Here is a 22,165-nt window from a genome sequence, read left to right on the forward strand (position 1 = left end):
TGCAAGGCAGAAAATGCCACTCACCAAATAGCTGTGAAAACCCGACAGAACTAAAAAGTATCTAGAGCGTTTCAAAAAGGGATTCATGACTTTTTGGGCCTCTGGTTTGGCTCTGCCTTTTTTAGAGTGCGTCAACCACTCACTTGCAGAAAAAGTGCAATGTAGTAAGATGATGCAAAAAAGTCCTCCCTTAAAAAGCACTCCGCGTCTTTCAAAGCCCCAACCTGGCGGGAACGGTGACCCAGAAAGGGCAGAAATTGCACCAAAACCTGTGTGAGCGTGAGGCAGCTGGGGGAAACGCCAGCGGGCAGAGCCACAGCACGATATTTAGTGCTGATGTGACCCCTGACCAGCCTGGCGGCGCGGTGCAGCGCCCCAGCACCTCGCATGCCCTGGGTGCCATGCAGAGTCCCCCTCCCAGGGACAATGGCTCTGCCCAGCCGCTGGACAGCCGTCACACCGGGCACCCACCGAGGGGGTTGCAAAGTGCAGCGGCAGCGCGGGCATCTCAGGTAGGAGGAGGTGTTGGTGTTGCCTTAACGGAGCGACTCCTGAGCCACCCTGAACAGCCACCACGCCTGCAGACCACCGAGAGGGCACTTTCCCTTGCAGGGGCAAAACACACATTTCTATCTCCCCTCTTACAATTCGCTGCTGATAAGGACAGCGAGAGCCCTCCGAGCACTCCTTTATCTCTTTGGGTTTTATTAGGCCTCTGAGCGGGGGCCGTGCCGAAGAGCACTGCAGCGTGAGACGCCCGACGCTCCCCCTTGGGATGGTCCAGGCTGGGAGGTCACTGGTGACACCCCGATGCCACCCCTGAACCCCGGCAGCCTCCGGTGCTGCCCAGCAGTGGGGGCAGCCAGCACTGCCTGGGCAAGAGGGAGCATGGGTGGCACCCACTGCCGAGCTGCGCGCTGGACACCCCAAAATGCTGTGGGGAGCGGCACACGCTGTCCCCCAGTGGCACCAAAGGCCCCAGTCCCCCATCAAATATGCTCCGCACCCCCAAGTGGCACGTGCACACCTCCCACCCGTGCACACCCCCACACTGGGGGGGAAGAAACAGGCATCCAGCACCCACACTCGGCCTCAAACACACACACAGCCTTGGGGGCGGGGGGGGGGGGCACACACAGCAGGATGCAGCCATGCCTGGGATGGGGGGGGCACACGTTTGGGGGCCCAGGGAGGATGTGCATGCAGAGGGAGGGCACCATGTACCACCACAGGGGATCACGCTGGGCATGCACAAACCGATGCATGCAGGGCACAGGGGGCACAGGCAGAAGATGGGGGCTTGCCAGGCCCTGGGTGGGGGCAGGCAGGAGACCTTGGCAGGCGGATACACAGAAGACACAAGGGGCTCGCTGGGCCCTGGAGTGGGGATGGGCATATGCAGGAGACATGGGGGGGGACACCGGGCCCAGGGGACACGTGCAGGGGACATGGGGGGCATGCAGGGCACGGGGGCTGGGGGCACATGCAGAAGACACAGGGGGCACACTAGGCCCTGGAGGACACACACACAGAGGCATCCCAGGGGGCATGCAGGGCACTGGGGAGGGGGACACGGGGGAACATGTTCAGGAGAGCCGGGGCGGGGGCAGGTGTCCGGGGGGGGGGGGGCATGGGGGACATGTGATACACACAGAGGACTGGCGGGGCAGGCCGGGGCAGGCACGCAGGACACTGCGGGGGCCCTGCAGGAGCCCCGGGGGGCACGCTGCTCCCGGGGCAGGGAGGACACACGGGAGCCCAGAGGTCACGCTGGGCACGGGAGAGACGTGCAAGAGCCCCGGAAGGGTGTGCAGGGCACGCGGGGACACACGCAGGAACGCAGGGCATGCAGGACACGGGGGGGACGGGGACGACACGCGGGGACACACGCGGGAGGCCCGCACGCACACAGGAGCCCCGGGATGGCGCCGGGCCGGGGGACACGCGCGTGCAGCCGGGGGATGCCCACGGTGATGCCCACGGCGGCGGAGCCCACGCGCGGGTAGACCCGGGCGGCGCGCGCCCTCTCCACCCCGCGCCCCCTCCCGCCGGTCGCGCAGGCGCACCGCGCCGGCCCGGCACCTATTTCACAGGCAGCTCGGGCCGCGGCGCCCCCGCGAAATAAGTCCCGGGAGCCGGGCCCGGCCGTGCGCCTGCGCGGGGGCCGACAGCCGCGCGCGGCGGAGCCCCGCTCCCCCCCACCCTGTCTCCCTTCCCTCCCTCCCTTCCCTCCCTCCCCGCGCCCACCGCCCGCCCGCCGCCCAGCCGGAGCGCCCGGAGCCGCAGCGGGGCAGCGGGACCCCGGCCTGAGGTAAGCGCCGGGCCCGGCCCTGGCCTCGGCCGCCGCGGGGCCTCCGCACGCGCCGTCCGGCCGCCGGGTCCCTGCGGAGCGTCAGGACGTTACGGCAGCGGCAGGAGACGGCGGCAGCGCCCGGCCGCCCGCCCCGCGCCCCCCCCTCCCCCCCCACTCCTCCTCCTCCTCCTCCTCCTCCTCCTCCTCCTCCTCCTGCCTCCCGCGCGCCCGGCGCTGCCGGCGTGAGCGCGCCCACGCTCCCCCCCCCCCCCCCCCTACCCCGCCGGTCTCGCGCCCGGCGCCGCCGGCGGGAACGCGCGCGCCGCGGGGGGGTTGGGGGGGGAAGGGGGGTGGGCACCCTCCGGCTGCCCGCCCGGCGCCACGCGGAGCAGCCGGCCCCGGCCCTGGGGGGTCTTTAGCGAGGCGCCCCCCCCCGGCGACCCCCCCCCGTGTAGCCGCGCCCCCCCGCCGGGCGCACCCCGAGTGCCCCCCCCGCTCTGTGCAGTCACAGCCCCCCCTGTGCCCCCCCCCCCCCCCCCCCGTGCAGCCACAGCCCCGCGCGTACCCCCTTACATGCACCCCCCCGTGCCCGCCCCCCCCCTCCCCGTGCAACCACGGCCCCCCGTGCCCCCCCGCTCTGTGCAGTCACAGCCCCCCGCCGTGCCCCCCTTACCTGCACCCTCCCCCCATGCACCCCCACACCGTGCAGCCATGGCCCCCCATGTACCTCCTTCTATGCACCCCCCGTACCCCCCCCCCCCGATGCAGCCACAGCCCCCAGTGCCCCCCCCCCGCTTTGTGCAGTCGCAGCCCCCCCCGTGCACCCCCTTACAGGCACCCTCCCCCTGTGCCCCCCCACACCGTGCAGCCATGGCCCCCCGTGTACCCCCTTATATGCACCACTTTCTGTGCACCCCCCATGGCGTCCCTGCTCTGTGCAGTCGCAGCCCCCCCGTGCACCCCCCTCTGTGCGGTCACCCCTGTCCCTGTACATCACCCCCCGTGCACCCCCCTCGCTGCGGTCACCCCTCGCCCTGTACATCACCCCCCGTGCACCCCCCTCGGTGCGGTCACCCCTGTCCCTGTACATCACCCCCCGTGCACCCCCCTCGGTGCGGTCACCCCTGTCCCTGTACATCACCCCCCGTGCACCCCCCTCGCTGCGGTCACCCCTCGCCCTGTACATCACCCCCCCGTGCACCCCCCTCGCTGCGGTCACCCCTCGCCCTGTACATCACCCCCCGTGCACCCCCCTCGCTGCGGTCACCCCTGTCCCTGTACATCACCCCCCGTGCACCCCCCTCGCTGCGGTCACCCCTGTCCCTGTACATCACCCCCCGTGCACCCCCCTCGCTGCGGTCACCCCTCGCCCTGTACATCACCCCCCGTGCACCCCCCTCGCTGCGGTCACCCCTCGCCCTGTACATCACCCCCCGTGCACCCCCCTCGCTGCGGTCACCCCTCGCCCTGTACATCACCCCCCGTGCACCCCACTCTGCAGCCACAGCCCCTCTGCGCACACCCCTGTCCCTGTGCACCCCTGTCTGTGCAGCCACAGCCCCCCCCCAACTCCCCCCCGCACTTTTGTGCAACACTCCTCCTGCACCCCCTCCCCCTGCGGTCTCCTGCAGCCCCCTCACACACACACCCCCTCTGTGCGCCCCCCCCAAGCTTGCCCCCACTGTGCACCCCTCGCCTGCATGCCTGCCGCGCCCCCCCCCCCCGGCTTGCTGCCCCCATGCACCTATGGGAGCTCAGCTGTGCGCCCGCCCCTGCAGCAAATGCACCCCAAAAACCTCACCCTCCCTCAGAGTGGGGCAGTACTATTTTTTTTCATTTCCCCCCCCCCCCTTATTATTATGGCCCCCCCCCCCTTGTCATATAGGCTCCCCACCTTGTTATACTACAGGCTACTTTATTATGCGCTCCCCCCCCTTTTTCTTCTTATTTCCTCCCCCTTTTTCTTCTTATTGCCCCCTTATTTATTATTTTTCCCCCCTTTTATTTATTTATTTCCCCCCCTTTATTTATTTATTATTTTCCCCCTTTATTTCCCCCCTTTCATTGATCTATTATTTTCCCTCCTTTATTTATTTAATTCCCCCCTTTATTTATTTAATTCCCCCCTTTATTTATTTAATTCCCCCCTTTATTTATTTAAATCCCCCTTTATTTATTTAAATCCCCCTTTATTTATTTAAATCCCCCTTTATTTATTTAATTCACCCCTTTATTTATTTAATTCACCCCTTTATTTATTTAATTCACCCCCTTTATTTATTTAATTCACCCCCTTTATTTATTTAATTCACCCCCTTTATTTATTTAATTCACCCCCTTTATTTATTTAATTCACCCCCTTTATTTATTTAATTCACCCCCCTTTATTTATTTAATTCACCCCCCTTTATTTATTTAATTCACCCCCCTTTATTTATTTAATTCACCCCCCTTTATTTATTTTATTCACCCCCTTTATTTATTTTATTCACCCCCTTTATTTATTTTATTCCCCCCCTTTATTTATTTTATTCCCCCCCTTTATTTATTTTATTCCCCCCCTTTATTTATTTTATTCCCCCCCTTTATTTATTTTATTCCCCCCCTTTATTTATTTTATTCCCCCCTTTATTTTTTATTTTTAATTGCCCCCCCCTTTTACTTACTATTATTTCTCGCCCCCCCCTTTTACTTACTATTATTTCTCGCCCCCCTTTTCTTTATTATTATTTCCCCCTTTATTAATTTTTCCACCTACTTTTATTTCTTATTTCCCCCCTTTTATTTATTATTTTGTCCCCCTTTCATTTATTATTTTTCCCCTCCCCCCCCCCCGCAATCTTCACTGCACCCACCGCACCCTGCTCGGTGCCGCCCACGGTGCCCTCGGGGGGCTGCATGCGGCTCCCCTGAGCCCCGATACAGCCGGGGTGCTCCCTGCCAGCCTGCTCCCCCCCAGCCCCCCTGCACCCCACTGCTGGTCATTACTTGTGTTTTCAGCCCAATTTTGCTCCGTCCCACATTGGTTCCTGCCTGGAGTCTGAGGCTTCCCGCAGCGGGGTGCAGCCCCCCCTCCCCGCAGGAGCTGGGTGGGCTGCCCAGAGCACCCCGAACCCGGGCACCGGGGTGGGGCTGGCGCAGGTGGCACTAACGCAGCAAGGAGGGGGTTACCCCCAAACCGAGGGCAGGCGCAGGGACGGCACCGGCACCGCAAGGAGCACTTGCAGCGGTTAAAGCGGCTGCAGCTGAGCACCGGCGCTATGTGTTGCGCCTTCGTTCGCTGCGCCGGTTTGTACCCTGATAAAATGCAGCAGCTGCTGCCGGGGTGCCGGAGCGATGGATCCGGGGTGCGCTGCAGCCCTGCCCGGCTCCGCCATCCCTACAGTGCTGGTTTGTGGCAAACCCTCTGGTTTCTCGCGCCCTCCGCCCGGTTGCCGTCCCTCGCCTCGTCCCTCGCCTCGTGCCTTGCTGCTGCAAACAGTGGTGCTGGCTTCGTGCTGGCCCCTGCAGGGACCGCGCCACCCGTGGCTGCTGGGCTTGGAAGAGCTCCGGGGAGGGGGAGCTCATCTCCCGGGGGTCAGGCAGATCTTTCTGCAGGACACTAATCCTGTTGCAAAGTCACGTTGGAGCCGTCGGGGCAGCACGGTGGCCCGGGAAAGGCGCTGGGAGCCACGCGGCTCCTCCGCCGGGCTGGGTGCCGCTGCTCTGTACGGGTCCCAGCTGGAGCTGCCAGACCTCGCAGGGGAGCGAGTGCTCGCGCAGCTGCCCCCGAGGTGCTTCACAGTCACCTGCTTCTCGAGACACAGGCATTGCGTGCGAGCAAGCGCTGCTCCCAGCGCAGCCGTGCTTCGCTCACGGGACGGGCTGAAGCTCCTCAGAAGCTGACTTGCGAACAGTTTTGTGGCTCTAAATAGCGTGTGCAAATTTTACTGCGCTGTCCTTGTAACGTTAATGATGTGTTTGGAGGATGTTTATGCATCTGTGTGTTGGTAAAGGATATTTATTTCTTTTTCCAACCTCTCCTATTGCTTAAATGGCTTAAAACTGCTTTTAATTCTATAGTTACCTGAAATCCCTAGGAAAGCAGGCGCAGGGCGTGAGGTGTCAGAGAGGTGGGCGACGGGGGACCGGGGCTGTGCCCGTGGGTTACGTTGTGCTCTGGGTATGGAGGCTGGAGCCGCTGGGGATGTCGCACAAACCGTGAGAGCATAAAGCTGCGCGGCGCCTTGTGCCTTCAGTTAATCAGGGGGTTGTTGGGGTTTTTTCCCCAGGTTTCTGCTTGCAGATGAAATAGTGGCTTTGCAGGGGCGGATGCTGAAGTCTGGTTTAAGTGCTGTCTTCAATCTGTTGCTGATTTACGAGAAACGTGCACTTCTAAATAGTTTTGGGATGTCACTTGGTTCCTGCAGGCTTGCAGTACTTTTTTTGATCTTTTGTGTGTGACTTGGGAGGAGGGGAGACTCCCCGTTTCTGCCGTGGAGGAGACAGTGATTAGCTCCTCCAGCAGCGTGAAACCCTTCTGAGATAGTAGGAATACATTTGGAAACGCGCCTTCAAACCGAGTGCCTTCGTGGAGGTCTGGTGAATGCCAGGGCCATTTTTTATGCTTCCCACCGGTTCCCATACTCTGCCCCTCGCCACCTGCGCCCCAGCCCCTTCCTGTGCCCATCGCCCTCAGCCAGGCTGCAGAGCGTGCGTTGCGCTACGAGCCTCCCTGCATCCCTCTGGGGATGGAGCAGCTGGGGGTTTGCTGATCCCCTTCTCCTTAGGAGCGTGGGTCCCCTGCAGCCACCTCTCCCCTTCTTCCCACCGCGCCGGTGGTCTTTCCGTGCCCGGTTTTAGCAGGGGGGACCTTTTGACGTGGGGCTTCCCCTCGCTTCTCTGCAGGCAGCTGGTGACCGAGGGCTCTCCCGCCTTGCGATGGCAACCCCGGACGTCAGCGTTCACATGGAGGAGGTGGTGGTGGTGACAACGCCCGATGGCACGGTGGATGGAAGTGGCATGGAGGAGGTGAAGACGGTGCTGGTCACCACCAACCTGTCCCAGCACGGGTAAGAGATGAAGTCGGTGTACGCCAAGGTGATGTGCTAGAAAACCTCTTGTCTGTGGTTGGAGTCAGCTGGCCTGGGTGTGTTTAATCTCCTGCTACTTAGTCCTGTGTCACTTCTCACAGCGGGGACCTCGGTGATGCCTGGGCAAGCTCCAGTTCCTTGTTAGGTCCCCGCTGGCACCCCCAGGACCATACCCAGGGCTCCTGGCTCTGTGGCTCCAAGCTTGCAGAGCAGGCTCCACTCTTTTCCCATTAAACCTGAGTTACCAGTGGTGGTTTTAAGCTGGGGTTAGCTGGAATAAAAAGCAGTGCAGCAGTTTGGGTTGGATGTTTTGGAGAAAACTGGGAAGGGAAAAAAAACCCAAAAGCAAACCCAAACTAAAATATCTTCTGAGCGGATGTAAATGCTGGAGTGGACACAAACCGGGTTGGAACAGGACACCAGTAGCTAAATGGATGTTTTTCTGTTATTTATTTCATGATTGCTTCACTCGGCTGCGTACCCCCAAGAGATGAGTCTGCCTGCAGTGTGGTGAGCGCGGCGCAGCTGGGCCCCCTTCCCAGCACGGGTTTGGGGCTGGTTTTCGGCAGAGCTCTGCAGGAGCCTCCACCGTTGGCCATTGGAGCGAGAGAGTTGGCCTTGAAACCACGCAGCGCTGAACAGTGAGGCACTGCTCAAAAAATCAGAGTGACTGTGTCTGATTTTTAAAGTGCTGCTGCTTCGCTCAATTTCCGCCGTTCTTGTTGGCGTTTTGCATCCGGACCTGCTGTTCACTCGGGACGCTCTGTTCAGCTGCAGGTCGGTCAGGTCTTTGCTTCCACAGCCAGAGTGCCTGGCTGGTACCTTGAGGGCCCGTGTAGCGGAGGCTGTTGGCTCTGTGTCTCCACAGTCTTTCATGGGACAGTGCCCGGAGCCCAGAGACGTTTCAGTGCTTTTCTTTTTAGTAGGCAGAAAATCCCAGGTTCACACCTGGAGCTGGATCCGGGCAGGTTTGTCTGATCCAGGCATCCCTGCATGTGGCAATAAGGGGGTGGCGAGTGGCTCTTTGCTGCTCTGCGCAAAAAGGAGATGTTTGTCTCCTCGGATCCGCCCTGCTGCTCCTGTCGTTCCCAGTGGCTCGGGGCAGGGCAGCAGGAGAAGGGGCAGCTGGTACCTTACAGCACAGGGGCTGTTCCCCTTGTCCTGCTCCAGCTGATGTAAAACTCTGGAGCAGCTGCAGCCCCGGTGGGGTGCGGGCCGGGGCAAGCCATCAGCACCGGGGTGGGCAGCGGGGGTGCCCCCCGCTCCTCTGCATCCTGCCTCTGCCAGTGCTTCTGAGCGCCTCATCCATGCCCAGGAGAGTGGGGGGTGGGGAGGTGTTGCTGGCTGGCCCACAGCGGCTTCCTTGGCTCCCTCTGTGGAGAAGCAGCCAGATGTGAAACTTGGGATGTGGCTTCTCCTGGATGCAGAGCGGTTTCTGGTTTTAATGTGGCTCTGAGCCTTTGCCAGCCCACGTGCAGCAGCGCAGTGTTATCTGAGGACACGGATCATGACAGAGGCTGGCTCCATCAGTTTTGTTTCCTTTTGCTCTTATTTCCCCTCCTATTTTACTTTGGAAGCCTTTTCCCATCCTCCCAGTGCCCCCTGGATGGCCAGGAGCAGGACAGCTCTGCACAGCTGGCAGGATGGATGATTTTTATTTAGTTGCAGCTACGATCAGAGCATATCTCAGCAGGCATTCAGAGTCTCCCTGAGGATTTTCCGTGCAGCTCTCTGGAGAAGGGCTGGTGGACAGGCTCCACGCTCCGGGACGGCATCAGATCGATGGGAAGGACGTGGATCTTGAGCTTGCAGAGCAGATCCCAGCCGCTGGGACTCCCCAGGGGTGCAGGGCTGGTGGTGGGTGGCAGCACGAGCCACCCACAGTCTCTGGAGCCTTGGACGGTTGCCTCTGCCAGGCTCTGCTCCTCCCGGGGAGCTGCCCGAGCGGCGCTGGCTCCCTCTCCCAGCTGGCATGAGGGAAGTGGCTGCAAGCACCAGCTGGGATTCCTCGGCTTTGGCTCAGTCGCCACTCACACGGGGAGCAGCCTTTCAGCTTGTCTTATGTGACACTCGGAAACCAAGCTCAGCCTGAGGGTTGATGCCGTTTCTAGTGCTCCTTTGGGTATGGTTTGCTATTTAAAAAAAATAATAATTATACAAGCAATGATTAAGAGCTTAATTAGTTCATGTGTTTTTAAGATTGACTGGAAAAGGCAGAGGGAAATGGGAAGATAGTAATAATCAGCAAGAAGCTTTTCTCTTTCATCTGCGATCGGAAGGGACCTGCACTTGATGCTCTGATGAGGTGCTTGTATTTCTGATGGGCAAGCCCAGCACAGGTTTCTGATGGAGGCTTTTTCTCTGAAGTTTCCAGGTGAGGCAGGAGCAGAGGAGAAAGGAGAGGCAAGCCCATTGCTTTATCAGCACGCACTTTCTTCTCTTCCTCCCATCTGGTTTATGGATCCTCCCAGGGAGGAAGACGAGAACCATCCTCCCCCAGCTTTGTCATGGCAACTGGGGAAGGCAAGACCGGCTTGGTGGGATGCACCACTGGGGCTGGGAAGGTGTTTGAGTTTTCTCCTTCTCCTGTATCTGCCTCAGTCTGTTCCTCTGGAATGGGATGGGGAAGCGGTGTCAAGAAACTCTGGGGTTTTTTGTGGTTTTCTCTTCCCCCAACCCAGTTACATCTCCATCGCAGATGCAGACTTTAGTTCATTGAATTTTTCATACAAGCTGCTGAAGTTAGTTGGTTTGTTTTTCTCTGGAGGATGGAGTTGAAACTGTGGGCTGGGTTATTTCTCCCGATCCAGTCATTCCTTTCAGTGCTTTTTCGGAGCGGTGCAAATGCGATGGAGTCCTGGAGGAAGCTGTGTTTCAGGTGTTGAATTTCTGCTGGGGTGTTTCTTCTAGATAAGTCAGTGGAGGTTTTTGATCTGGAGGCAGACAGTCAGGGCTGTGGAGTGCTGGGCTTGGCACATCAGAGGCAGCTGCCTCTTGTGGTGCTGGTGCCCCGCTGTAGCAGCATTGCTGGCTTGTCTCCACATGTGTCTGGAGAAGTGCAAGAACCAAGCCACGAACTGATGAAGAAAACCCAGGTTCCGTTCTCGTGTCAAACTGTCACTTCTGTAACATCCACCTGTGTGCAGATGCCTTGGCTCCCAGTTTACCTTTTCGAGTCCTTTTGTGTCACCTGTTACCCTTCCCTCCCAGGGTCAGGGTGGATGTGACACCGTGCAGTGCTTTTGTTCCACAGCTGGGGCCACCCTCAGCTCTCTGAAGCACCATCTCCCGAGTTACTCACCCGGTGAGGCTGAGCTGCCGCCCACGCCGGTTCCCTTATCTCCGTGCTGCTTCCCACCAGGTACCTGCCCTGCAGCTGCAAGGGGAGTGATGCTCTGAAACTGCAGTTCCACCCCGGAGCTGTGTGTTAGGAGGCCAGGATGGAAAAACCGGTTGCTCTTGAATTTGCGTGTCCCCTGGCACCACAGGTGGGAAACATGGTTGCCAGTGGGTCACTAGGACCATTCTTTTAATTCACCCGTGGTACCAGACCAGGGTAGATTTCAGGTTTATTTTCTCCTTACAGTTTTCCTTAGGAAGTTTATGTGCTGAAGCAGGTGAAAAGTTAACTGTGTTCCCAGCCCTGGCCCTGCAGGTCAAGCTTGCCACAGTAATGAGACACCTTCAATAGCAAAATCAAACACAAAACCCATGAGGAGTGTGGTTCATGCTGAGAGCTGGCTGGGGTGCGCAGGTCTGGTCTGTCGGGGTACCAGCACCTGCTCCCCGCCTTGCGCCGGACCCTCCCAACCGGGGGGTGAGGAACCATCCTGGATCCCAGACCTAAGTGTCTTTCCCGTCTGAGCATGCGCATGGTGAGGGTGCGGGTGCTGTGCAGGACCAGCACCAGCTGCGTGTCTCCAGCAACAAAGCACGAGAGAAGCCGGGGATCTCCGGGGGGTGTGTGTGTGTGCGCGGATGGAAGCAGCCAGATAGCCATGGCATTAACTAACAGCTGGCTATGTTCAGTTGTAAGAGGCTCAGAGACTGGACCATGAGGGTCTACAGCTCACGTTATGTTCATTCTGCCCACGGATCCTCTGTCAGTTTGTCAAACTCCTTTAGGGCATGTTTGTGGCTCCTTGAGGTCTTGCTCCTGGGAGTATCCCGTGTACCGGGGGATTCAGCCAGTTCATCACCCAGACAGCAGGAGCATATTTCACACATGTTTTTCCTGGGGAAATCTTCTCAGGCAAAGCTGCCAGAGGCTGGCAGCGACTTCTGAGTGAGGGGCCGTGCTGACAGCATCCTTCCACGCCAGCTCCCCAGCATGGGCCGCGTGCCGGAGGCAGCTCCGTGGGGCTGGGATTCAAAGAGCTGCTGGCAGCGGTCCTGCCTGCTGCGGGGCTCTGTGTCTCCCTACGGACAACTGGAGCTGAGCCTTTCAGAACCAGAGCTGACTTCTGGCTCTTGTGGGAAAATGTAGTCTGAGTGACTTTGGAAGCGATGTCTCCGTGGGGCATCGGGTGCGGGGGTGGCACATCCACATGGCTTAACTCTGCCTCTCCGACTCTCTTACCAGCGGTGACATAAACGAAGACACACTGGAGACCGAAAACGCAGCTGCTGCGGCTGCTGCCGCCTTTACAGCCTCCACGCACCTGAAGGAAGCGGTCCTAGGTAGGTTCAGCCCCTGCCGTAGCCCCTCGGTTGAGCGGTGCCAGCTCCACAGCCCGGTGCCGGTGCTGTTCGGGAGGGTCCGACTGTGCAGAGGTGCCGGCCGGCCCCGGGGTGCTGTGCCGGGGTGCTGTGCCCAGCACCGGCGGAGCCCGGCGAGGGGAAGGGAGCCGCAGCTGCTGGCTGGGCGGCTGCTGCCCTCTCCTGGTGCAGGATGAGGCCCTGCGCCTGCCCGCGGCTGGCTGCTGCCCTCCCAGCCTGCGATGGGGCTGTCGGGTTTGCAGCGAACTCGCTGGCTTTGCTTACAACAGTAGTGTATTTCGTGAGCAAAGGCTGCGGCCAGGAGTGACTTGCCAAAGTTTTAAAGTAAAACTGTTTAATTACCCAGGCGATATCATTGCTTTCATTTTTATCAAGAATTTACTTTCTTCAGCCCTGGCCGCTGGCTTTGCGGATTTCACGCACTCGCCTGCAGCCAGATCCGTATAAATCTGCCTGTCCGCGCTTGCCTGAGAAATCTAGGGGTTGGGTGCTTTAGTAGCAAAGTGCAAGTGAGTGGTCTCCATGAACCCCACCACGCCCCGCAATGCATCGTCTACATGTGGGTTTCTTTGTTGTTTTTTTTTTAATCCTGAGCTTCAAAACTCCTTTTTCACTGTATGTGTGCCTCGGTGTGGAGAACTGGGGGCTGTGACTCATGTTTCTTTTTGATCTGCCCCTTCCTCTCTTCCCTGTGAGAAGTGAAGATGGCTGAAGATGAGGACAGTTTGGAGGCAGAGATTGTCTACCCCATCACCTGTGGGGACAGCAAAGCCAACCTCATCTGGAGGAAGTTTGTGTGCCCCGGGATCAACGTGAAGTGCGTGCAGGTGAGATAAAGGGCCCCAGCGCTGGACTCCTGCCTTCCCATGCCTGTGTTGCAGGCTCGCCTGGCTTGGCCTGTTTTAATGAGCTTTGGTACACTGCTTTGCATCAAACCATGTCGTGGTGGGGAAGGAGGAAATTTTCTTGGTGCTGTGATGCCTAGTATTTGCTGCCTTGGCCAAGTTGAGCAGTCTTGGCTGGAGAGATACTGCCTCAATTTAACTGAATTATTGAAGAATCTGAGAAATTTGGGCACTTCCAGTGCCTGAACAGTTTGGAAGTTGAGAATTTGTTGAGAAGTTCAGTGGTAGGGGACCTGCTGAAGAGCTTCTACTGTGTCCTGGGTAACTCGTGGTTAAAATTTGCATGATTCAGGAGCATATTCTGAGTGATGCTGTCATAAGCCATCGCTGGCAGTTATACACAGGCTAAACAATACCCTGCTGAGGCAGTGTCCCCTCTGGGCTCTGTTGTAAGAGGGTTTCCTGAAAGATGGTCCTTGCCCTTCGTAGGAGAGATGGTCTTTTCCATCCGTGAGGCAATAGGACAGGTACAGCTGCGAATAATGCTGCTGCCCAAGATCAGTCATGGCACCAAAGCTCACGTCCTTGTTCAGAGAAGCAGTGTCTCGTGCAGTAGTGCAGAGTGAGCTCTGTTGGTCAACGCGGGCATTGGAAAGGGGAGGCCTGGGCTTGGGAAATCCTTCCTGAGATTGGGGTAAAGCAGCTCCGTAGAGAAGTGCCTGATGCTGAAGACTGCTTTTAGATCAGCATGTGGGTCCAGGTGCAGCTGGGTGTGTGGGGCAATAAAAGCAGGGGGCAGAGCTGGCCGCTGACACGGTGTATGCCAGCTCCCTGGAGCTGGTTTTGGTAGGGGTGTGTGCACTGCGAGAGGAGCCAGAGGTTTCACTGATACCAGCGGCTGGGCTCGGTAACAGGAGGTCAAAGACCGAACGAGTTTCTCCTTCCCTTGCTTACAGAGGGTGTAGTGTGCCCCTGGAGCCAAACGTCACCAGTCACAGCCTGGCTTTTGTTGTGAGTCTGCTTGTTAGCAAGAGTGTGAGCAGCTACTGCTCTTAATTACACTTTGCACACGTTACGGGTTTCTTTCCCGGCTGTCCCGCCTGGGCTGGGTATTTAGCAAACCCCTGTGCCACACACACCCCTGAACCCTTGGCTTTGAGCAGCTGTTAACCAACCGTCTGTGAAAGCAATATTTGTCTTTAATCTTTTTAACTGGGTCAGTGTTCTCTAAGGTTGGGCAGTGTGTGTCATCCCTGTGTCTTTGTGGTAGTAAACAGCACGTTGAGGCTGTGACGTGGCCAGGCAGCCCGGCTCTGCTGCTGAATCATGCTTCCAGGGCACGCTGTCGTTGGCTTGTGGCTTGTCACACTGATGTTGCACTTCTGCCTTTTGCAGTTTGATGATCACCTAATTAGTCCCAAGGAGTTTGTCCACTTGGCGGGCAAATCGACCCTGAAGGATTGGAAGCGGGCGATCCGGATGAATGGGATCATGCTCCGGTTAGTGTCTTCGTTTATATCTGCTAGAGCAACAGCGGAGACTTTCTGGGGGATGACGGTGGAGTGGAACAGAGCCTTTGGCACGGCAAATGCACCACTGAACCATTTGCCTTTATTGGAGCCTGGCCCAAAGTGTGCCCAGTGGCTTTCCTTTATCCTTGTGTCGAGGGAATAATTTGGGGCGAGTATTTCCTTGGTCTTTGTAGGACTTGAAGCACACCGAGCTCCCACCTGGTGTAAGGTCGTTGAAAATTGTAATGGCCGCTGGTGATCAGGCCGTGCTGCCTACAGGTTCCCAGTGTGACTTACCAAATGGAAGTCAGTCTGGTCATCAGCTAATGCTCCCATTGCAGCATGTCTGCTTTACATCACTTTTTTTTTTTTTTTCCCCCAAGGACTTATTTAAAGCTTATTTATGCAAGCATTTCTTTTCTGTAGTCTTAACTACGGTAATTTAATTCTTCTACGGTCTTCTTGAACACCAGCCTGAGACTGTGATTTAATTAAAGTCTGTCTCTGCCTGTAGGCAGGATAAAAAAGCATCACCTCCTTCCCCAGGAATTGTCAGTGGTTTTGTACTCTTTTCACAGGGTGACATTGCCTTTGCCCCTATTCTTCTGTTTCAATACAGGCGGCTCCCATATTCCTTCTAAGCAGCTTTTGCTCCACATAGATTTTGCATAATAGGCTTATGCTTTGGCAAGGCAGGTCTTTCAAGGGGAAAAAAAGACTTGATGAGGAATGTGTGAAGGCAAGCCCAGCAGCCCATGGGAGCAACTCTTGGGAAGCTGGGGTTGTTGTTGGCCAGCAAGGCCTGGGGGTGCTTCGGAGGCGGCGTGCTTAGCCTGGGAAGATCACGTGCCAGTGTTTCAACCTCCTCTGCTTAAGCGGAGACACCTTATTTTAGTTTATGAATAGGGTTATGCTCCATCTCATTGAGGTGTAGAGTCAAAATGGGAAGGAGGAGGCGGCAGGCTGTCTCACCCTGAGCTGAGGCTTCAGCTGACCCTTCTGCTGGAAGCTGCAGGGCACTGGCAGGGAGGTGCTGGGGGGGCCGAGCTGGGACCTTCTTCCTCCCTCAACAAACCAGGAGTTCCTCTGTCCCAGCCAGGGTTCTGAGTTAGAATTACAGACCCCTGGGCAGAAAAGCCTGCTCAGAGCAGTGAGACCAGCTTGGTTGGAGTCTGGGTACTGCCCTGCTGTTGGGGGGGTGGGAGGGCAGCAGCACAGGGCATCTCTGCCTCTGCTCTGGGGACCCCACAGCCGTGTGGGAACACTCGGGGCAGGTGTGTGCTGCTCATACAAAGGCAGGGGTGTCCTCAGAGCAGGTCAGGAGATCCCAGGGAGGAGAACCCTGCTCAGCATCACAGGGCAGGGATAAAACTGCTGCCTGGGAGCATGGCCCAGGGTGATGGAGCAAAGCTCTCCCCACTGTGCTGCCGTTGCAGGAGTGGCAGTGTTTGGGCTCTAAATGGTGTGTGTTCCCTGAAGGCTTCCAGCCAGCAGATCATCTGCTGAGAGTGGTTTGTCCCAGTGCTTCTCAAAGTATCTTTAGTTTTAGAGGGATATATCCTTAGGAGAAGCTCATGTGTCTCTTGAGCCTCTCAAGTGCTCCAATGGTGAAAAAAGGACTTTTTCTTGGACAAAGGGAATTCATCCTCTCTGGGTTGGACTTGGAGAGGAACCTTTTCAGAGGGCTGAAGTCCCGCTCCCCCTCCTCCATCCCACAGGAGGATGCAGGATGCAGCAGGGAAGTGGTCAGAAACTGAATCTGCTGCAGCACAATGGGCTTTTTTTCTTCCCATCCCAGCCTCCTGAAAGGCTTTACCGCCCCTGGAGTATTGCATGGTTGTTGGATCTGTGCATGTGGCCAGTACGGACCAGGCTGTGGATGCTGGTTTAATTAATTCTTAGTTAATGCTGCCTCTGAGGTCAGGACACAGGTACTGTCTCTTGTCAAGGGGAATGCAGGACGTTGCCTCTGCCTGTTCTCCTGGCTTTTGCTTTTCACTTGAGACTTTAAGAAGTTTGGGGGCGAAAGCTGCCAGGAGCTGTGTCTCAGAGCTCGCTGCTCCTGCTGATGTGCCTGTCCCTGTGCTTGCTCCCTGTCTTTCAGGAAGATCATGGACTCAGGAGAGCTGGATTTCTACCAGCACACAAAGGTCTGTTCCAACACCTGCCGGAGCACCAAAATCGACCTGACCGGAGCCAGGGTATCCTTGACCAGCCAGACATCGACAGAGTACATCCCTCTCACTCCTGCTTCTACGGATGGTACGTCCAGCCACTCCTCGCACCCTGAACAGGGGTGGTAAAGCATTAAAGCACAACGAGCACCGCATAACCAACACCCCTTATGGTTGCCTCTCTTTCTGGCTTTACGGGTTGTTTTATCCTCTGCTTTCTCTCCCTGCTCTGTTGCAGGATCCCCCATAGCAGAGCTAGGCAGAGTCGTTGTTAGAGCATCTTGGCAGAGATGCAGTAACTCACCTAGTTGCTCTGTAACACTGCATGACCCGAAGAGCCGCCCTTCTGGCCTCCTGCCTTGCCCCAAACTGTGTAGCTGAAGCAGAAGACTACAATTAATCTGTAAGAAAACAGTAGTCATTGATTGATGAAGTTCCCTTTTGTCCTCGCTGCCGGTCGGGCACTGTGTCCATAGGGCTTGTCCCGGGAGGCAGGGATCAGCTTGGCTTCTCCTGCACAAGGTGCCAGAGAAGGGGTCCCTCCTCCTCCCAGCTCTGACCTGACTTCCAGAATAACTCAGGGATTTTCAATTAAGGCTCCTCAGCTGAATTATTATGGGATTTGTCTGATGAAAGATTAAAAAGAACTAGAGGATACAACAGATTTATTTTTTTATCTGCACTCCTGTATGTAGTTCATAAAGCTGCATTTAAATGATGATGTGGCTATGTAGCTGTAGCCCTAAACTTAACCTAACCTATAATTACAGGCAACTATTTTACTGGAAAGCTCTCTGATTTTTAAGTACTTGTGTATTTCTTAACTTCTTTTACTTCTGAGAGTTGAGGAGCCCCCAAAGAGCCCCACACCCTCGGCTCCTGCTGGTGTCTGTGGGAGCGGAGCAAGGACAGAGTGAGCCTTCAGCCTCTGCACCTGCCTTCAGCACCACGGCGCAGGATTGTGGTGGGGAAGCCGATGCCAGGGCACAGTGCAGCCTGTCCCCAGCCCTCTTGTCAAACGTGGACATCAGCTCACTAACAGGGAGATGCTTCCCACGCTACTGGGTTGGGCTGGAATAACCAGAGCCCTGAAGGCTGCAGAGTAAAGGAGCAGAGTAATTGGATTCAGTGGCAGCGGCTGAGCATTACAAACGCTCCACACAGCACCACAGGTCTCTGGCCAGATTCCCATTCATCCCGCTCCTGTGCACGGCTCAAATGACGCCGGTTCCCCTGGCTCTATGGTAACAAAAGCATTGAGATGTGGCAGAGCTGGAGGGAGGGAGCCCCCCTGCATCCCCACACAGCGGGTGGATGCTCTCCCCTTCGAGGCTTTAGAAACCCTCCAGACATCCCAGTCCTGCAAAACTGTAAGCTGGGTAAAAAAGCACTGCCAAAACAAATCAGACTCTAAATCTGTTTGACTTTTGCCCTGAGCAGTAGTAGTGTGTGTGCAGGGGGGAAACAGGAGGGAGATGCTGCTCTTGGGCGTGTGTTCTTGTGCAGGGGTTGCAGAACTAATCCCCAGGGTGTTGCACTCCACTGTGGAAAAATAAGTACTGGTGGCACAGCAACGCGTGCGGCTCCACCACCCGCTTGGGCATCTCTCTCCACTCTGCTCTGAGAGCCACCTTCCAGGAAAAGTGGTCCTGTGCAGTAAAAAGGAGAAGTCACAGAAATGCAGCAAGGGAGTGCTTCCCTCAGAAACAGCCTGTGAAAAATACAGAGAAAAATCAGGACTTTGGGTTTTTTTTCTTTTCTTTTTTTGCTATTGGTTGCAGTGAACGGATCCCCAGCTACGATTACCATAGAAACATGTGAGGATGCCAGCGATTGGAGCACCAGCATTGGAGGTACGGCTTAGGATCCCACTGGGCTCGGGCTCAGCGCATCCAGGGCAGTGGATGGAGGAGATGAAGGGAAAGAGGGAAACAGCAGGGACGAGGAGCAGCACGCTTCTTGCTGGAGCAGCCCTGCCTGAGCCTCCACTGGCATTATTTGTTTGCTGCTTACCGGCGCATAGCGCTGCACTGTATCCTGTCTGCGTGTGGTCTGGCGGCAGCATCGGCTGGGGATGAAGTTGTTTGTAAGCGCTAAGATATCGAAGTGTAGGCCAAGTGCTCGGTGTGGCTCTAGGAGAAAGAGGGGGAAAAAAATAATCAGAGGGGTCATAAAATATTTCTTGTTCCTCTGGTGTGCTCTGAGCCACAGGCTTTTCTGTAGCATTGGTGTCCTGTTTGTGTGTGACAGAGGATGGGGAAAGCGTGTCCTTTTCCAGCTGCCCCTCCGGGTACGCGCTGGCGGGGCTTTGCCCCAGCACCCTCTGCCTGCAGCCTGTCGGGGCTTCACCCTTGCAGGGGCCAGAAGGGGATCCCAGAGCGCATTTGCCATTTCAAACCCCCTCCGAGGATTTTGAGGTTCTCCCGTGCTCTCTCTTTCCCCAGATGACACCTTTGCTTTCTGGCGAGGCCTGAAGGACACAGGTCTCCTGGAAGAAGTGATCCACGAGTTCCACCAGGAGCTAGTGGAGACCATGAAGGGCTTGCAGCAGCGAGCGCAGGATCCCCCGCTGCAGCTCAGCGGTAAGGACCCGGCCATGGGTGCTCGGGATCATCTCGGCAGAGGGGCTTGTGGTTTGTTTTTTTTTCTTTTTCCTCCTCGGGGATATCTTGGTGGGACTACAGGGAGATAGTTCACCATCAATAAATCCCATTTCTGGCTGCTCCCTGGGCAGGCTCGTGGTTGTGCTTGGGGATGCTTCAGGTGGCCTCAGTTCTCCAATTCCCTCTGCCTGGGGCGTCCTGGCTCTGGCTCTGGGTCTGAGCAAGCGCTTGGCTTGGGAACCGAGCTGGAATTTAGGCCATCGGGATAACGGTGCAGCAACCAGCTACTGTGCCAGCAGATTTCTTATCGCCCCTGCTTAGCAGGAGAGCACTGTTTGTACTCTAGTGACCTCTTGCACTTTCTCATGACTTCTCCTGTCTTCTCCTCTTCCCCAGCCTCTTGCGTTACCCTCCCACAGATTTTGGCCGTCTCAGCTGATGTGTTTGCTGTCGTGTGGCTTTTTACCAAGCCGTAAATAGTTTGCATGGGGAATTTTGCTTTCCTCAAAGATCTGTGTCTTCTTTTTAAGATGCTGTTTTACTCAACAACGTAGTCCAGAACTTTGGTATGCTGGACCTGGTCAAGAAGGTCCTGGCCAGCCACAAGTGTCAAATGGATCGCTCGCGGGAGCAGTACACGCGGGATTTGGCAGGTATTCCCCTGGGACATGCGGGTGCTCTGCCAGTGGCCGTCACTGCTAGCATGGGTTGTTCCTGTGTAAGGAGGTGGGTGGTGGGTGGGGGCTGTTAAAGCTGGTGCGTGCTAACCCAGTCATGGCGAGGCTGGCTGCCACTGCTCCAGGAGGTGTCACAGTCCCTGGGAAGCTTGTCCCAGGCCCAGGCTGAGCCAACCGTCTTCTCTCTCCAGCGCTGGAGCAGCAGTGTGACGAGCACCGCAAGCGAGCGAAGGAGCTGAAGCACAAATCACAGCATCTCAACAATGTCCTGATGACCCTCACACCTGTCTCCGTCCCCACGCCTTTAAAACGTCCCAGGCTGACCAGGGCCACCTCTGGACCAGCTGCCATCACCTCCCAAGTCCTGTCCCAGCCAGCGCAGCTCGCCGTCACCCCCGGCGTGCCCGTTTCCCAGCTTGCCAACATCCCTCTTGGCAAAGTGGTCTCAGCCCTCCCGCCCTCCGTGCTAGGGAAGAGCCCGTCCCAACCTCCCACCGCCAGCTCCCCGGCCTCCCCACTGCTGGGAGGGTACACAGTACTGGCCTCCGCCGGCTCCACCTTCCCTGGCACGGTGGAGATCCACCCGGATGCTTCCAACCTGACGGTGCTGAGCACGGCAGCAGTCCAGGATGGCAGCACAGTCGTGAAGGTGGTGAGCCCCTTCCAGCTGCTGACGCTGCCAGGACTTGGCACGACCATCCAGAACGTTACACAAATGGCTCCCAGCGGGAGCACGGTCGTGACCGTCCCATCCGGTGCCACCGGGGACGAGCACGCTGCCGCCGCCATCGAGGTGACTGCAGTGGCTGACGAGGCAGAGCAGAAGTGAAAGGGGGGACTCGCCTGGAGGGACGCTGGCCGTGCCGCTCTGGGTGGAACTGCCTTTTTCTCTGGCTGCGCTGTGGGATGAGGAGCGGTGTAATGAGGGGCACGGGTTAACGAGACTCAGAGCGGCTCACGTCTGTAATGAGAAGGTGCAGGTCAGAGGGAAGGAGGGGGAGGAAATAATGCCTGAAGAAGCAAAAGGCAAAAAACGCTCTGCCCTTTTTGGAGGAGAGAAGGGAAAAAAAAAAAAAAGCTTATTTTTTTTTTTTATAAAGCGTTCTTCCCCTGCTCTCATGGAATAGTTACTCTGTTTTAGCTCATCAGCCTTGCCTCATCTGCAGGTGTAGCTGGAGCGGTTAGAGTGGGCAGGAGCAGGGGCGCAGGGCAGGGCGAAGGCAGTAGCGAAGGGAAAAGCAGGCGAAGTGCTGAGCAGGCACCAATCTGGCTGCCGAGGGGTCTGGCATGAACTGCTGGGGTGCATCGGAGCTGGCTGCGCCTGGTGCCTGGAGGCTCCAGGGAGGGAGAGGGGACACCGAGGGAAGGTTGTCCACGGGATGTTGTGCGGTCATCGCAGCCGGGAAGAGGCTCCACATGGCAGCGTAGACGCAAGCCCTGGGAGGTTGGCTTCTGCGTGATGCTGGCTTTGGGTGGCAGGAACAAGCAGGAGCTCTCGTGACACTGGTCGTTGCGGGTTGCCCAGGTTTGCTGGGGGAAGGACTGGGGAGACACAAACCCAGAAGGCCAGGAAGAGCTGTAACTTCCGAGGATTAGGGTCTCTTTCTAGTTTTCTCAAAAAAAAAAAAAAAACCCAAAAAAAAACAAAAAAAGGAAAAAATCTGTTTTGGGGGGATTTTTTTTAAGCAAACAGCCATTTTTCAGCAAAGCCCTTTGGTAGTGAGGATCATGCCATGAGGCAGAGATGTATGCAGGGAGATGAGCTGGACGGCAGCACTCTGAGGAACTTCCGCTTATTACTGAGGTGTGACCCTGGTGCAGGATCTGGCTGGTCCCCGGTCCCCAGCATCTTGCTGAGCGCCTCATCCCGTGGGAGCTGGATGCTGCTGTTGCCTCCCCGCCGAGTCTGAGCAGCCATTCTGTAATGGGGTGGTTGGCCCCCTCAGTACTCCTTCGACCGTTCAGCTCGCTGCAGGTCTCACCTGGTCCTGTTCTAGGGCACGCGCGTGCCGTGGGGCTGTGGCGATGCTCACGCTGTCTCTGGCTGGAAGGAGTCAGGTGCTTGAAGTGTTGGGGTTTCTACAAACTTGATCTGGCAGCAGCAGCGATGACAGGTCACTTTAATGAGCTAATAAATATTTTTTTTTGAAAGAGCGCTGCTTGTTGACTGTGTTTCTGTGTCTGACTGTGACAGCTGGGCTTGCAAAGTGGGGCTGAGTTGGGACAGGAATGTGCTTTTTGTAACTAAAAATGCACCGGCACATGTACTGT

At 57.0% G+C, this 22,165-nt stretch overlaps 1 protein-coding gene across 10 annotated transcripts; it reads left to right on the forward strand.

The window, feature by feature from the left end:
• Positions 1-2,182: 2,182 nt before the first annotated feature.
• On the forward strand, positions 2,183-22,048 carry GMEB2 (glucocorticoid modulatory element binding protein 2). Of its 10 annotated transcripts, none has more exons than XM_080405949.1 (11): positions 2,183-2,311; positions 7,181-7,344; positions 7,854-8,006; positions 11,948-12,045; positions 12,781-12,911; positions 14,325-14,428; positions 16,545-16,702; positions 18,396-18,467; positions 19,059-19,196; positions 19,748-19,870; positions 20,086-22,048. In XM_080405949.1, the coding sequence occupies exons 2-11, from the start codon at positions 7,214-7,216 to the stop codon at positions 20,721-20,723; spliced, it is 1,746 nt and encodes a 581-aa protein (XP_080262075.1). In that variant the 5' UTR covers positions 2,183-2,311; positions 7,181-7,213; the 3' UTR covers positions 20,724-22,048. The 10 variants fall into 10 exon arrangements, with proteins under 10 accessions (XP_080262075.1, XP_080262079.1, XP_080262080.1 ...); XM_080405953.1 differs by having other exon boundaries at positions 12,784-12,911; XM_080405951.1 differs by lacking the exon at positions 2,183-2,311 and adding an exon at positions 5,085-6,874.
• The last annotated feature ends 117 nt before the right edge of the window (positions 22,049-22,165 follow it).

This window comes from Falco punctatus, assembly GCF_963210335.1.
Source record: "Falco punctatus genome assembly, chromosome: 10".
In the NCBI taxonomy this organism is placed as follows: domain Eukaryota; kingdom Metazoa; phylum Chordata; class Aves; order Falconiformes; family Falconidae; genus Falco; species Falco punctatus.